Source organism: Sphaerodactylus townsendi, linkage group LG08, assembly GCF_021028975.2.
Source record: "Sphaerodactylus townsendi isolate TG3544 linkage group LG08, MPM_Stown_v2.3, whole genome shotgun sequence".
Classification (NCBI taxonomy): Eukaryota; Metazoa; Chordata; class Lepidosauria; order Squamata; family Sphaerodactylidae; genus Sphaerodactylus; species Sphaerodactylus townsendi.
In genome coordinates this window covers 10,465,548-10,480,967 of record NC_059432.1, presented here as the reverse complement: position 1 = coordinate 10,480,967, position 15,420 = coordinate 10,465,548, and the positions used below count along the sequence as shown (strand labels likewise).

Here is a 15,420-nt window from a genome sequence, read left to right as displayed (position 1 = left end):
TCTCCCCACTTGCTTGATTGTCACAGTGGACAACTATGCAGGTCGGTTAAGCCTGTGATTCTTTGTGCCAAATAGTGTTGCATGCAGAACTGTGGCCACTGATTCCAAGTTGATCTGTGCACCTGTCTGTCACTTATCAGCCGCTATTATGCAGAATTGAGTTCAGCCTTTTGGCCCGGCCGGCCCTCCACAATATTTTCTGTTTCTTATGCGGCCCCAGGGAAAAAATAATTGCCCACCCCTGCTATAAGATGTTTCCCACCCCTCCTGGTCTTCCTTTTCAGCACCATTTTCTGCCCTTGCAGTACGGGCCATCTCGTACTCTATTTTCGTCAGGTTTTTTTAAAATTTTGCTTTAGGGAGTTGAGTCTCTGTTGCTCTGAAGACACAACCCCTGGAGAACCACATCACAAAGCCCGCAGATCTTTTTTTTTTTTTTTTTAAAGAAATGACCACAAAATGTTGGCCAGGAATCGTTTCGAGACAGTGAGTGTGAAGAAATGAAGGGGGATTGAAAATGTTTTTGCAAACGTTTTCAAAACGGGGTGTTGTGGGATTTCCGGGCTGTATGGCCGTGTTCCAGTAGCATTTTCTCCTGATGTTTCCCCTGCATCTGTGGCTGGCACCTTCAGAGGAAACATCAGGATAAAATGCTACTGGAACACGGCCATACAGCCCGGAAACCCCACAACACCCCAGTGATTCCTGCCATGAAAGCTTTGACAATACATTTTCAAAACGTTTTCAGTGACTTGCTCAGAATGCAGAGGCGTTCCTCCCATTGGGCAAAGTGGGCAGTTGCCCAGGGCGCCACCTTGTGGTGGGCACCAATAATGCAGGTGGGATTTTTTTGAATTTTCAGTGTTTTTTCTGTTTTTGGCCTACAGGGGGCGCATTTTTAGGCTAGCAGCACCAAAATTTCAGGGATTTTTCAGGAGACAATCCTGATGATATCACCCAGGTTTGGTGAGGTTTGGTTTAGGGAGTCCAAAGTTATGGACTCCCATAGGGAGTGTCCCCATCCCCCATTGTTTCCAATGGGAGCTAATGGGGGCTACACCTTTGAGGGTCCATAACTTTGGACCCCCTGAACCAACCTTCACCAAACATGGGTGGTATCATCAGTAGGGGCTCGTGAAGATACTCTGAAATTTTGGTGCTGCTATCTTAATAATTGCACCCCTGACAGCAGGCACCCCCTAAATTTCCCCAGATTCTCTTTTAAAATCCACTCCCTTCCTGCCAATGCTTGTTTTCTTTCTTTCTTTCTTTCTTTCTTTCTTTCTTTCTTTCTTTCTTTCTTTCTTTCTTTCTTTCTTTCTTTCTTTCTTTCTTTCTTTCTTTCAATGCCTAATAAAGGTTGTTGCTGTTGTTGGTGGGGGGGGGCATCAAACTCAGGTTTTGCCCAGGGCTCCAGTTTGCCTAGGTACGCCACTGTCAGAATGGGCCTGTGCCTGCAGCATAGTCCCCATAAAACAACAACAGCCACAGTTGCGTCCCGTTTGGTTCTCAACGCAGTCCCTAAGATTACTGAAATGAGCCACAGGTTTCTGCTCCACACCTCCACACCCCACCCTGTGTAACTGGCAAGCCTTAGGATACCTTCGCCTCACGTGTTCCTGAAGTATGCTGAGTGTGAACATTCCAAGAATACCTCTCTTTATAGACAGGCTGTACAGACTGTTGCATAAGCCGGGCAGACAATGCAATATGTCGCCTCCTCCACTGTTTTATTCTCTGATCACTTCGCTCCCAAGTTGAGCGAGGCACGTGACAGCGTTCAAGATGTGCAGACCAGAGAGAGAACCCGAAGATCTTCAGCGATAGGCTGGCGTCCTCAGATGTTCCACCTTCTGTTAGCGGCAGTGAAGAGGTCTTCTACTGCATCGGATCTTCGGTCCGTCAAGATCGGGACGGTCTGCTCAAAGGGGAAGTGGCTGTCGAGAGTCTCCCTCTGAACCCTTTGACATCACCTACTGCCCGGTCCATTTAATTGGAGATACCTGGGATGGAATCTGGGACTATCTGCATGCAAAGAGCAGCAGTGGCGTGGGAGGCTAAGAGCTCGTGTATCTAATCTGGAGGAACAGGGTTTGATTCCCTGCTCTGCCGCCTGAGCTGTGGAGGCTTATCTGGGGAATTCAGACTAGCCTGTGCACTCCCACACACGCCAGCTGGGTGACCTTGGGCTAGTCACATCTTTTCGGAGCTCTCTCAGCCCCCCCCCCCCCACCTCACAGGGTGTTTGTTGTGAGGGGGGAAGGGCAAGGAGATTGTAAGCCCCTTTGAGTCTCCTGCAGGAGAGAAAGGGGGGATATAAATCCAAACTCTTCTTCACCTTCACCTTCACCTTCACCTTCACCTTCACCTTCACCTTCACCTTCACCTTCTTCTTCTTCTTCTTCTTCTTCTTCTTCTTCTTCTTCTTCTTCTTCTTCTTCTTCTTCTTCTTCTTCTTCTTCTTCTTCTTCTTCTTCTTCTTCTTCTTCTTCTTCTTCTTCTTCTTCTTCTTCTTCTTCTTCTTCTTCTTCTTCTTCTTCTTCTTCTTCTTCTTCATAGCAGAGGCCCTAAAAGAGTAGAAGAGGAGTTTGGACTTGTACCCTGCTTTGCTCAACTGTAAGGAGTCTCAAAGCGCCTTGCAAAGTCCTTCCCTTCCCCCCCCCCCCAAAAAAAACACCTTGTGAAGTCAATGGGACTGAGAAAGTTCTGAAAAAACTGTGATGGATCCAAGGTCACCCAGCAGGTTTAATGTGAAGGAGTGGGGAAACAAATCTGTTTCACCAGATTGGACCTGCCACTCATGTGGAGGTTCCCCCAGAATAGAGTCCATTGCACATGTGGAGAAGTCGGGAATCAAACCTGGTTCACCAGATTGGACCTGCCACTCAAGTGGAGGTTCCCCCAGAATAGAGTCCATTGCACATGTGGAGAAGTTGGGAACCAAACCTGGTTCACCAGATTGGACCTGCCACTCATGTGGAGGTTCCCCTGGAATAGAGTCCATGCACAGATGGAGGAGTGGGGAATCAAACCTGGTTCACCAGATTGGACCTGCCACTCATGTGGAGGTTCCCCCAGAATAGAGTCCATTGCACATGTGGAGAAGTCGGGAATCAAACCTGGTTCACCAGATTGGACCTGCCACTCAAGTGGAGGTTCCCCCAGAATAGAGTCCATTGCACATGTGGAGAAGTCGGGAATCAAACCTGGTTCACCAGATTGGACCTGCCACTCAAGTGGAGGTTCCCCCAGAATAGAGTCCATTGCACATGTGGAGAAGTCGGGAATCAAACCTGGTTCACCAGATTGGACCTGCCACTCATGTGGAGGTTCCCCCAGAATAGAGTCCATTGCACATGTGGAGAAGCCGGGAATCAAACCTGGTTCTCCGGATTAGAGTCCATTACTCTTAGCCACTACGCCACGCTGGTTTCAGATTAGAGTCCACCACCCTTAGCCACTACACCTACCTCTGAGCCACAGCCCCTTCCTTTGAGGAAAAAGGCAAGCAGCTACCGCATTCAACATACACATGTAAGAAAGCAATTTGCTTCGTATGACATATTATTATCCCGTCTTCCGGGCCTTTCATCTACCCGGCCCATTTTCTTTCCAAAAAAAGTTCTGAAAGCATGCTCGTGTAATATTTTATGAACTTGTCATGCCTTGCAAGACGAGTCTACCGGCATACGTGCCCCAAAATTACTAGAAGAACTTAATAAACGGATGTCAGCGTCACATGTCAGAGCGGCTCCCCCGGTAATTAAGGCGGCTGCTTAGGTTTAAAGAATGTAAATTGATGTTTTTTTGTAATTACTTCTTCGACTCCTGTAGAATTCAGGTACGTGCCTTCAAGCCAGTTGGCTGGAGCACAACCCTCTTATCCCATTCTTAAAACTATCCGGGTTCACTTTTTTCCTCGAATCCTTTTTTAGCCTACAGAAAGAAACAAAAACTAAACAGGGTAAAAATGCACCGAGTAATCTCTGTCTTGCGTGTCTGTTTGCAAAGTGTCTGCTGTTTGAAGGGTTATGGACACAGAGAGTATAATTCATGGGGAGGCGGACAGTGGGAGGATGGCCGGAGGGCACTTGACACAGAGTGCTCCTAATGTATGTGCAATACGCGTGAAAATGTACACTTGCACGGTGTAGGGCCAAAATGTCATGTCCAGCAAAGTAGGAAGCTACCGCGTGAAATGCTCTGTGGTGCCCCAAACAGGGGAAGCTGCCACCCTGGCAACTATGGCATTCCCTCCAGCACAGAAACCCATGTTGGCATGGGTGCCAGCATTCCTGGGGCATTTTCTGGGGTGGAGATGACTTCAGTCAACTTTCACAAGGCTTTCAACCCAGGAATGCCCCTATGCCTCTGGGTAATTTACCTAAAAGTGTGGTGTAGCTCGGGCTGCATAGGGGTTTTCAGTTCAACCAGGGAGCTCTGCTGTATTATTATTATTATTATTATTATTATTATTATTATTATTATTATTATTATTATTATTATTATTATTATTATTATTATAGATTTCACAGCTGCCAGATCTTTAGCTGGTTGTTGGCCATTACAATTCGAGCCTCACCCAGAGGCCTAGGAAGTTGTAATGTATCAGCATAGTATTCGTGCGGATCCATTATTATTATTATTATTATTATTATTATTATTATTATTATTATTATTATTATTATTATTATTATTGTAGATTTCACAGCTGCCAGATCTTTAGCTGGGTGTTGGCCTTTCATAACAATTCAAGCCTCACCTAGAGGCCTAGGAAGTTGTGATATATGTATTTGTCGCGAGGATCATTGCAGTTTCACAGCTGCAGATCTTTAGCTGGGTGTTTGGTAACTCATAACACCGTTCAAGCCTCACCTAGAGGCCTAGGAAGTTATCAATAATATGCGTAGTATTTGTCGCCGGATCAGGCTGCCTTCTGAATTTGACCGGATGTTAATTTTATCCAATTCAAAGATGTTTTCAAAGTGCTGCCCTAGTGTTTTGGGATGGTAAAATTGCGTATGCCAGAATTACCACTGGGACTGACCTCAGCTGGTTTTGTGCCATAGACACTGAAGCTTCGATTTTTCAAAACTCGCGGTAATCTAGTGATGACTTCTAAAATTATTTCTTTTTCAATGGCCCTCTGCTGTCTCCGAGGACTGCTAATATGCGAAGTGATAGTGGTCACTTTCTTGTCCTCGATCACGGTGATGTCTGGTGTATTGTGTTTCAACACTTTGTCCGTTTGGATTCAAAAGTCCCACAGGATCTTGACCTTCTCATTTTCCATTACTTTCTCTGGACAATGTTCCTACCAGTTCTTAGCTGTTCTTATGTTGTACTTCTTTCATAAATTCCAGTGGATCATCTTGGCCACTGAGTTGTGTCTCTGTTTGTACTCAGTCTGGGCAATCTTTTTGCAGAAGCAGAGGACATGATCTACAGTTTCATCAGCTTCTTTGCACAGTCTGCATTTTGCATCATCTGAGGATTTCTCGATTTTGGCCTTGATCGAATTTGTTCTAATGACTTGCTCTTGGGCAGCTAAAATCAGGGATTCAGTTTCCTTTTTCGCCATCTTAGCTATAGCTGGTCATTGCAGCCTGACCCAATGAGTTTAATCCAGAAATAAATCTCACTGACTTCAGCAGGTCTTGGTTCCAAATCAACATGGAAATTTCCCTTAATTACAACTGATCTACAGACAGCAGAGACCAACTCTCCCAGAGAAAACAGTAGGTTCCACCCCTGGCCAAACCCTGATTTTACCAGGTTCTTCTACCCCAAAACCTCCAGCAATTTTCCAATGCCAAGTTAGCAATTCTATTTTGAAACCCAAGATCCACTGAAGCCAGCCTTGCTTCCAAATAAATGTTAGCAAGAACTAGTTCAGATCAATGAGGCAAGAATTAGGAAACAACAAATAAATTTAAGGCCATTTTGTTAGCGGGGTGACAAGACAAGGGGCAGAGAGCCAGCAGTACAAAAATTACAGCTTTACTAATTTTGGGCCAAAACATTATTTTGCCTTCTGGAAAGATCAGCAATAATAGCTTCTTTAAAAAAAAAAAAAAGGCAAAACCTAAATGTATATAGATAAAATTACAGGGTTTGGAGCTGTAACTAGTAACTTTGGATTAGAGAAAGCCAGGTACAGACCTAGCTCCGCAACAAAATTCAGTGTGATTGGGGGGCTGGCCACACAATCGAGACTGCTCTCCAGGGTTACCGTGAGGACCGAAGGGCAGGGTGCAACCCCCATATTTTGCCACTTAGAGCTAGTTGAAGAAAAGACAAAACGGTTGTGAGAACTACACGGCAAAAAAAAAAAAACCAGCATAAGGGGAAGAAACAGTACAAACTTTTGTTTCCCTGCCAACAAATAAACCAGCCCAGCAACTCCACTCGTCACATGCTGTCCCTTCTGGACACCTGACAACCTCTCCACTTTGTGCAAGCAAAAAAAGGGAAGGTCTCAAAATGAAAGTCAGAAAGGTTTCTGCCGTTGATGGCTTTCAGTGCAACCCTCTGCAAAATTAATCCAAGCAAAGCGCCCATTCTCAGTGGGTTTAGACTAGATTAGAGAGGTTTTGCACAGAATCGTAGGGGGTGTTCTTTGGCATACGCTCCACTTCTTTTATTTATTTATTTATTTATTTATGTATTTATTTATTTATTTATTGCCAAGTTTATGGCAGCCTCACTTGAAAAGCTCGAGAGCTCACAAAGAACTCTTCTACACTTTAAACAACAATCAGCAAAACATTTCAAATACAAGAATGCAGCTTAATTCATTAAAAACTTAAAACTTTAAAAACTTAAACAACAATTACAGTTACATACCAGTTAAAACAACAACTCAAAGGTTTACTTTTACCATGTATTTCAATTCCCCATCTCTCCAACACTCCTCAGTAAAGCAATATACTTCTTATCAACCAACCATTCTGGCCATCAATTATCAAAATGTGTTTAAAATGCTCCTATTAAAGTTAGGAGCGTTATCCGTCCACAACCCTATACTGACTCCAAGTACATCTTCCTTTTTTATATTAGGTCCAAACACACACAAAAAAAAACTACAGGAAGAGACCATAAACAGCAGCCAAGGGAACCACTCTATTGCGTTGTGGGGAGCGGGGAGGGCCTTTCCCCACTTACCTTAAGCCCCGCACTACTTGAGGAGAGTAGCACGGGGTCCCGGGGCACTCCCCACGACAGGGGCAGTGACAGCGCAGCCGCCCCAACGCTGCTGCTGTTGCGCCCCCTCAGCGCGCGGCATCCCTGGCGCTCGTGTAAAGGGCGCCTTTTGATGACCCCGCGCAGAGCGCGAGGTCCTGTGGACGCCCGGGCGCGCGCCAGGGATGCCACGCACTGAGAGCAGCGCGTGGCATAGGGGGGATCGAGGTGTGTGGGGAAACGCCCATAGTCTTTCTTATTATTATTGCTGTTGCTTGTTGTTATTTGCCATCAAATTGTAGGCAATGGCATGGGGTTTTCAAGTGAAGAGATGTTCATAGATCATTTGCCATCGCCTGACCCTTCATCGCAACCATGGTTGGTGGTCTCCCATTCAAATACTGATAACGGACAACCCTGCTTGGCTTCGAAGATCTGAAAAGATCGAGCTAATCTGGGTTATCCGGGTCAGCCTTTCACACTAGAGACTCAATGCTGTGGTTTATTATTCTGAGGGGAGGGAAAGGATGCGACTCTCTTATAGCAACGTTCATGGCTAATGGAGGCAAACTCTTTCAGTCCTTGCAAGGGCTGCTCAGCCCTGTCAGCAGCATAAGGGAGGGTTGCCAACTTGATGTTGGGAAATTTGAGAGATTTGGGGGTGGAGCTTGGGAAAGGCGGAGTTTGGGGAAGGGGGAGGGACCTCAGCGGAGTACAATGGCATAGAGCAGTGATTCCCAACCAGGGTTCCGTGGTACCCTGGAGTGCCATGAGCACACCCCAGGGGTACCATGACAATGCTACCGCCTGCTCCCCCACACCAGAATCAAATGGATTTTGAAGGGGGGGTTGGAAGCCTCATGGGCTCCCTTTAAACAACACTGAAAAACAGCATTGTTTTATTTGCCTAAATTTGGCGTGGATTGGGGGGGGTAGATTTAAAGGGAGCTCTCCCTTTAAATCCCCCCAATCCATGCCGAATATAGGCAACCAAACAACACGGCTGTCAACGTGGCTTCCCCTCCCCTCCCCCTGCTTGCCACTCCCCCCACCTACAGGCCAAAAACAGGAAAAACCCTAAAAATGAAAAAACAAAAGACAAACGAACTTTAAGGGTACCCTGAGATATGAAGAGCGAGGTCAAGGGTACTGCAACGTTTAAAAGGTTGGAAAACACTGCCACACAGTCTACTCTCCAAAGCAGCCATTGTCTCCAGGAGTACTGATCTCTGTAGCCTGCAGATCAGTTGTAATTCTGGGAGATCACCGCCCTTACCTCTAACAGAGGCCAGGTGAGCTTTCCAGGAAAGTGTTTCACTGAAAGTTACTCCCAAATACCTATGGAAGCTACGTTGCTCAGTTGCAGTGCCCAAGATCTGCCAAGCAGATTTCCTTGGCTTTTGCCTAAATACTATTACTTTACTTTTGGAACCATTTAAACTTAACCCCTCTTCCTTACAGTACAGACCTGGGGTCTTAAGAAGTCTTCTGAGACCAATTTTGGATCTTGAAATCAGCACCATAAGAACATAAGAACATAAGTCCATCTAGTCCAGCTCTCTGCTACTCGCAGTGGCCCACCAGGTGCCTTTGGGAGCTCACATGCAGGATGTGAGAGCAATGGCCTTCTGCGGCTGTTGCTCCCGAGCACCTGGTCTGTTATGGCATTTGCAATCTCAGATCAAAGAGGATCAAGATTGGTAGCCATAAATCGACTTCTCCTCCATAAATCTGTCCAAGCCCCTTTTAAAGCTATCCAGGTTAGTGGCCATCACCACCTCCTGTGGCAGCATATTCCAAACACCAATCACACGTTGCGTGAAGAAGTGTTTCATATCACCATATCATCAACTTACAGTAGTATGGGTACCTTAGACTTACACATAGTGGGGTATATAGATTCTGAACCCACCCGTTTCCATCCTTTCCTGGACATTGGCAACTCTCTGAGGATCACGATAGTGGACTTCCTTGCAAAGCTAGTAAAAGGGTTACCTTGATTATAATGAGTAAACCACACATGCCCTATTATGTATGCTAAGCATCGCCAACAACAATCCAAGAAGTTAAAGCTATTCATTAAGAGCTAAAAGCCTTTGATGCTCTGAACGTTTCCTCTCGTCTGAAGTGCGGCGTCACAGATCCCATACCAATTTTCAAGAACTGACTTGTACCGGCGCGTGCTTTAGGTGCATTTCTTCCAAAGCAGTGTGGATTTTCCGGTAAACTTAGATTTGGAGAACCTTCTAGAAAATGCTACGTTGCCCAATCAAAGCACGAACTGATCTTGCGTGTCTATTTCAACTTGTAATATTTTTTATTAAAAAAACTCATGTTGATTTTATGTCCCATTAGGAAGGTATCCGTAAAATATTTGATGGGAATGTGGGAGGGGTGGAGATGGCTTAAAGGTAACATTCAACCCACTTTAAAGCATTGTGGAAATGCTTTTTTACTGTCATAACTTTGTATAAAACTTTACAGACAAAACGGCACAGACTTCTCTTGCAGTGTTTAAATGTCAAAAATAAAACCAGATACTTGACACGCGTTCATTTTGACTTGAAGAACTTTGCATGCTAGACTAGGTACATGTTCTCCAATGCTGTATTTCAACATAATTCATGTCTCTTCTATGGAATTCACTGGGACTCTCTTGTGCTACTGGCCAGTTCCATATAAAGTTGGCCCTAATGTGGATAGCCCAAGCTAGAGTGATCTCTTCAGATTTTGGAAGCCAAGCAGAGTTGGCCCTAGTTGGTGTGTGGATGGGAGACTATCCAGGAAGTCCACAGTCACTATGCAAAGGCAAGCAATGGCAAACCATCTCTACATCTCTCTTGCCTTCAGAATCCTACCAAGTCGTCAGTGGCAAAAAAGGCAAAACAAAAAAATCCAAAATGAAACAGGTCAAATCGAAACCCAAACTCAAAGCTGTTGAAACTATGGCCATTTCCGCACAGCCACGCTGGGGGTTGGGTCGGCGTGACGCCGACCCAATCCCCCCGGGACCGTTCACACGAATGGTTCCGGTAACAAAAGGGAAGATGGCGCTGCTGAGTGCCGCCACCCGATCGACCTACCTTCTCTGCAACTATCCGGTGCGTCGGCGAGGCCAGGGGACATGCCCGCCACTGTCGCGACCCGGCTCGAGTGCGCATGAACGGAGAGCGATGTCCCCAAACCTCGAAGCGGCCAGCGCGGTGATACCGCATGAAAGGTAAGGTGATCGTCCGGGCAAAGGGGGGAGGGCAGTGGCTGGAAGCAGCCGTTTCCCAAAAACCTCGCTCGGGGAGCAAGGTGGGAAAATGGCTTCCACGGCGCCCGGCTGGGGAGCAGCTAAAGCCCTTTATGCTGGAACAACTCCCTGGGAACCGGGCGTTTTTGCTTTGTCCCCAGAAGCTGTATGTTGTAACCCGATCGCGGAAAGGGCTTCTATCTCCTCCCATATGATGGAAAGGATACTGTAATCACCAACCAGGCAACCTCATAACTTGATTTTTATTGAGATCATTATGGGCAGTTTTGGTTCGATTCCCCTGCCTCTAGTTCACAAACCAGCAAAACACAGTCTGCAAATGTAGAAGAGGAGTTTGGATTTATACTCTGTCTTTCTCTTCTGCAAGGAGACTCAAGGCGGCTTACAAATTCCTTTTCCTTCCTCTCCCCACAACAGACACCTTGTGAGGTAGGTGGGGCTGACCAAGTTTGGAGAGGACCGCGACTGGCTCAAAGGAGCAGGGAAACAAATCCAGTTCACCAGATAAGAGTCAGCCGCTCGTGTGGAGGAGCGGGGAATCAAACCCATTTCTCCACATCCGAATCCATTGCTCTTGACTACTACTCCACACAGGCTTTCTAAAAAAAAACTTTCTGGGCAGTAAATGAGCACATCAGTTGAGGATTGCTCCCATATATTACCCACAATTTTAAGGGTATATCATCTAAAAAAAAAATTAGTTGTGAGTCTGAAACAGCCACGCATGCCTAACATTGCATTTCTACTAGCGCTCAATTAATTCTAAGAAACATCTTTAGAAAATGGAAACTTTTCCAAGGAAAAATAAAGTACCAAACATCTCCAGTTTATGCTGATGGCTAGGTTTTGAATTTGCTTTACGTTGGCTGTTACGATTTTGCAGAATTAATCATCTCTCTTTGGCAGGAAGCGTCCTCGTGGTTTTATCAAGTGCTCTGATATCGTAAATTGCCTTCCGAAACTGGGCACATTAAAAACAGATAATTATGTCTAGAAATTGCTCTTGTGAAAAACCATTTTGGGCCCATTTCCCTGAAAAAAAAAGTCTACTGCAAATGTCCACTGCAAGGAATAGGAGCTGAACTGGAAAGTTTAAGATAGAAAAGTGAGTTTTCCGGGGAGCCCATTTCAAAGCATTAGAATTGGCACTGCTTCATATAAAAGCATTTTGGAGGCTAGGGCCTGTCCAGTTTTTGCTTCCTGAAGCTTAACACACCATGAGCCCTGATGGAAGTGTATAAATACATCACCATTTGGACCCGTTTTCCACGGGAAAAGAAAACACTTGGAGCCGCAAATTATTTTTGACATTTAAAATAAAGATAACACTGTATATATTGGGTTTTTTTACCTGCTCATTCTGAGAAGCGCATGGATGCGTCCGCCCTGCTACCTGCAGAGGCGGGCAAGAGAATAAAGAACCAGCGGCTCCGCATGTCGCCCGCTCAACAGCAGGCAGGCGAGAGGACTGGGCAATTGGTGCACCTGCACCCTGCTGCCTGCAGGGCGGAGCAAGAGATATAGCCGGTGGCTGCGGCCTCACCAGCCACCGGGAGAAGCACCTGCACCTTTCGAACAGAGGCCGGTGAGAGGAAACTTCTGGCAGCGGCCCAGCCGACCACGGAGCGAATTGAATGGTGTCCGCTTGCCCTGCTGCCTGCAGGGTGGGCAAGGATGGGGCTGGTGGCTCGGCTCGTGGAGCCGCAATGCAAGGGCAGAAGAGCCGCATGCGGCTCTCGAGCCGCAGGTTCCCTACCCCTGGTCTGGAGCAACGGGTCGGTTCCGCACCACTGAAAAGATGCCTCTTGCTTGTTTGTTCTTTTTATTATGGAAGAAGGGGGTGGGGGTTATTTGTTATATTTTATTTGTGATCTTTTATTGGGGTGTTTTTTAATTGCTTTTCACCTGTGCGAGCTACCTTGAGACGTGGGTATACATTTTTATAAATATTTTTTTAAAGTCTAAATAAATGAATAAATACCCAGCACGCTCCTGGCACAATCTGCTCTCTTGAAAGAAACCCCTAGATCAGAGGTGCCCAAACCCCTGGAACAGAGGGAGTCAACTCTGGCCCTCCAGATGTTCCTGGACTACAATTCCCATCAGTTCTCTTGAAAGAAACCCCTAGATCAGAGGTGCCCAAACCCCTGGAACAGAGGGAGTCAACTCTGGCCCTCCAGATGTTCCTGGACTACAATTCCCATCAGTTCTCTTGAAAGAGAGGGGGGAACCCCTAGATCAGAGGTGCCCCAAACCCTGGAACAGAGGGAGTCAACTCTGGCCCTCCAGATGTTCCTGGACTACAATTCCCATCAGTTCTCTTGAAAGAGAGGGGGGGAACCCCTAGATCAGAGGTGCCCAAAACCCTGGATCAAAGGGGGTCCAACTCTGCCCCCCAGATGTCCCTGGACTACGGTTCCCATCGGCCACTGCCAGGAACATCTGGGGGGGGCAGAGTTGGACCCCCTTTCCAGATAATGTTAAAGAATGAGCCATCTCTGCTTGGATGAATGGAAAAAGATGCAGGACGGATGGGAGAGAGCCCATTGCTCCCAGCATCTCCTACCGGTGCCCGCGAGCACGCGGTGCCCGCCCCCCCCCCACCCCGGCCAAGCCCCGCCCCCGGCCAAGCCGCCCCCGCCGCGCGCGCAACAAAAGGCCGCCGCGATCCAACTTCAGCCAGGCTCCTTTTGAAACCCAGACCCGCTTCCCGCCAGCCAATCGGCGGCCGGGCCAGCGCGTGACGTCACAGCCGGTCTGGGAAAGCCTGCGGGGTTTTTTCTCTCTCTGCTGCCGGAGTTGTTTGTTTAGATCGGCGGCGGCGGCGGCGGCGGCGGGAAGAGGAGCCGCGGCGGCGATGCCCGGCTAGGAAGGACCGCCTGCCCCGGCTTCATGTACATCCTCCAGCAAACCATGAGGGTAAGGGGCTTGGGGATCGCGGCGGGGAAACCTGGCCAACTGGCCGCCTCGGCTCCGGGCGCCGCTTCTCTGCTGGGGAGAGCCGTGCCTCGCCAGGGAAGACTTTGGAAACTCCCTGCCCGCTACGGGACATGCATGGAGTGGATCTGTCAGTGCCTGTGCGAACTCTTTGGAGATCTATTTAGTGCAGTGGAGATCATGTGGATTTGGGATTTCTTTTCAATGCAATGGAGATGATTTGGATTTGGGATTTTTTTTTTTAAATGCGGTGTATCTGATTGGCATGGTTTCTGTTTAACTGTCACGCGTCCTTTGTCACCTGGGGTGTCGGATCTGTTGTGGCTGGTGGCGGTAGCCAAGTCCATATGGTGTACAAGCAACCAACCCTTCGACTTGCATGTAAACATTTCATCATCTGAGAGGCACTGGCGAGTTTGGGTTATGATGCTAGCAGAAGGCAGAGGGGGTGAATGCCAAGTGACATTGCCCCTTCGCTGCCTGATAATATTCCTCCCGCGCTGGCATTTTAATCTTTTCCCTTCTCCTTTTTGTTTTTCTCCTCCCTCTGCTCTTCTTTTTCTTTTTTGTTCTCCTTTTTCTTTTTTGTTCTCCTTCCTCTGCTCTTCTTTTTCTTTTTTCTTTTTTCTTCTTTTTCTTTTTTCTTCTCCTTCCTCTTCTTCTTTTTCTCCTCCTTCTCCTCCTCCTCTTTCTTTTTCTCCTTCCTGGCGTACGGCTGTATTTAATCCAGTGCGAATGACAGACCCGGGCTGCCGTCAGCGTTTGCAGTTGCTCTGGGTTGTGCAGAAGCCGTGGCTTTGGCATGGCAACCTGGCAGAGTGTTTTCTTCATGGGATTCTGTCAGAAGTGATTCCTCGTTACAGTTTTTGGGGTGGAGGGTTCTGGCCTTTATCATGCGTGGGATCAGCTTCCGGAGGGTACCCGTGCCCCAGACTGCTAGAAAGTTTCATCTCGAAATCAGGTACCAGCCCCTTGTATTTCTTTTGCGGTGTTCCGGCGTCTGCTAGGAGACAGGCAAAATAAGCCACTGAGGCTTGTAGCTTCGACTTGGGACAGCGGGCGGTGATTTCCTTGACAGGCAAGGGCAAAGCAAGAATCGCAAGAAAAGACAACAATGCTAGGAAAAGTGGGAGGCGGCAGGAGAAGAGGAAGAGCCGGCATGAGATGGATTGACCCTCTAAAGCAGTGATGGCGAACCTTTTTGAGAGCGAGTGCCCAAATTGCAACCCAAAACCCACTTCTTTATCGCAACGCGCCAACATGGCAATTTAACCTGAATGCCGAGGTTTTAGTTTAGAAAAAAACAGTTTGCTCCAAGGCGTGCATTACTCAGGAGTAAGCTTGGTGAAGCAACCGTGCAACGCTTTGAACGGGTGAATCACGACCCTAGGAGGGTTTACTCAGAAGCAAGGCCAGCCTGGATGTGTGTGTGTGTGTGTGGGGGGGGTGATTTTCCACTCCCCCTACATGATGAACTCTGTGCGCGCGTGCCCATGGAGAGAGCTCCGAGTGCCACCTCTGGCACGCGTGCCATAGGTTCGCCACCACTGCTCTAAAGGAAGTCGTGGCCTTCAGTTTGCAAGGCTGGAGCTACGCTGTTTGCTGTAAGGCAGTTTAGAGGGCACGGGTTCATCTTGTCACCAGGGGTCAAAAGCCACTTGACTGCATTTAATAACATAACAAGAGAATGAGAGAGAGAGATTTGGGCAAGAGACACAGAGGGGGGGCCTTTATTTTAGGTTTCTCTCCCCTCCCCCAGTAACTTCCAAACATAGCGCATGAAGAGCGGTCACAGAAATTGTGCCATTTCTCTGCTTCCCAGCCGTCAGAACGAGCCAGTTATGTCAGCTGGCTGTTGCGAGTTTTCTGGGCTGCGTGGCTGCGGTCTGGTCGTTTTTGCTCCTAACGTTTTGCCTACATCAATGGCCGGCAACTTCAGAGGCACATGACAGTAAGTCGCGTTTTCTCTGTGGTACGCCTCTGAAGATGTCAGCCATAGATGCGGGTGAAACGTTAGTATCAAAAACGATCAGGCCACGGCC

At 47.5% G+C, this 15,420-nt stretch overlaps 1 protein-coding gene across 2 annotated transcripts in view; it reads left to right on the top strand.

Moving 5' to 3' along the window:
- The window catches only part of RASGEF1A (RasGEF domain family member 1A), a 313,626-nt gene that overhangs the window by 212,461 nt on the left and 85,745 nt on the right, over positions 1-15,420 (top strand). Inside the window, exon 1 of one of the 2 annotated variants that reach the window (XM_048506142.1) lies at positions 13,207-13,360. The exons of the other annotated variant lie outside the window; for it this stretch is intronic. Coding sequence (XP_048362099.1) covers positions 13,334-13,360 — 27 coding nt within the window. The 5' untranslated portion in view covers positions 13,207-13,333. Of the gene's footprint in view, positions 1-13,206; positions 13,361-15,420 lie in introns of those variants that run through there. 2 annotated transcript variants of the gene reach the window in all.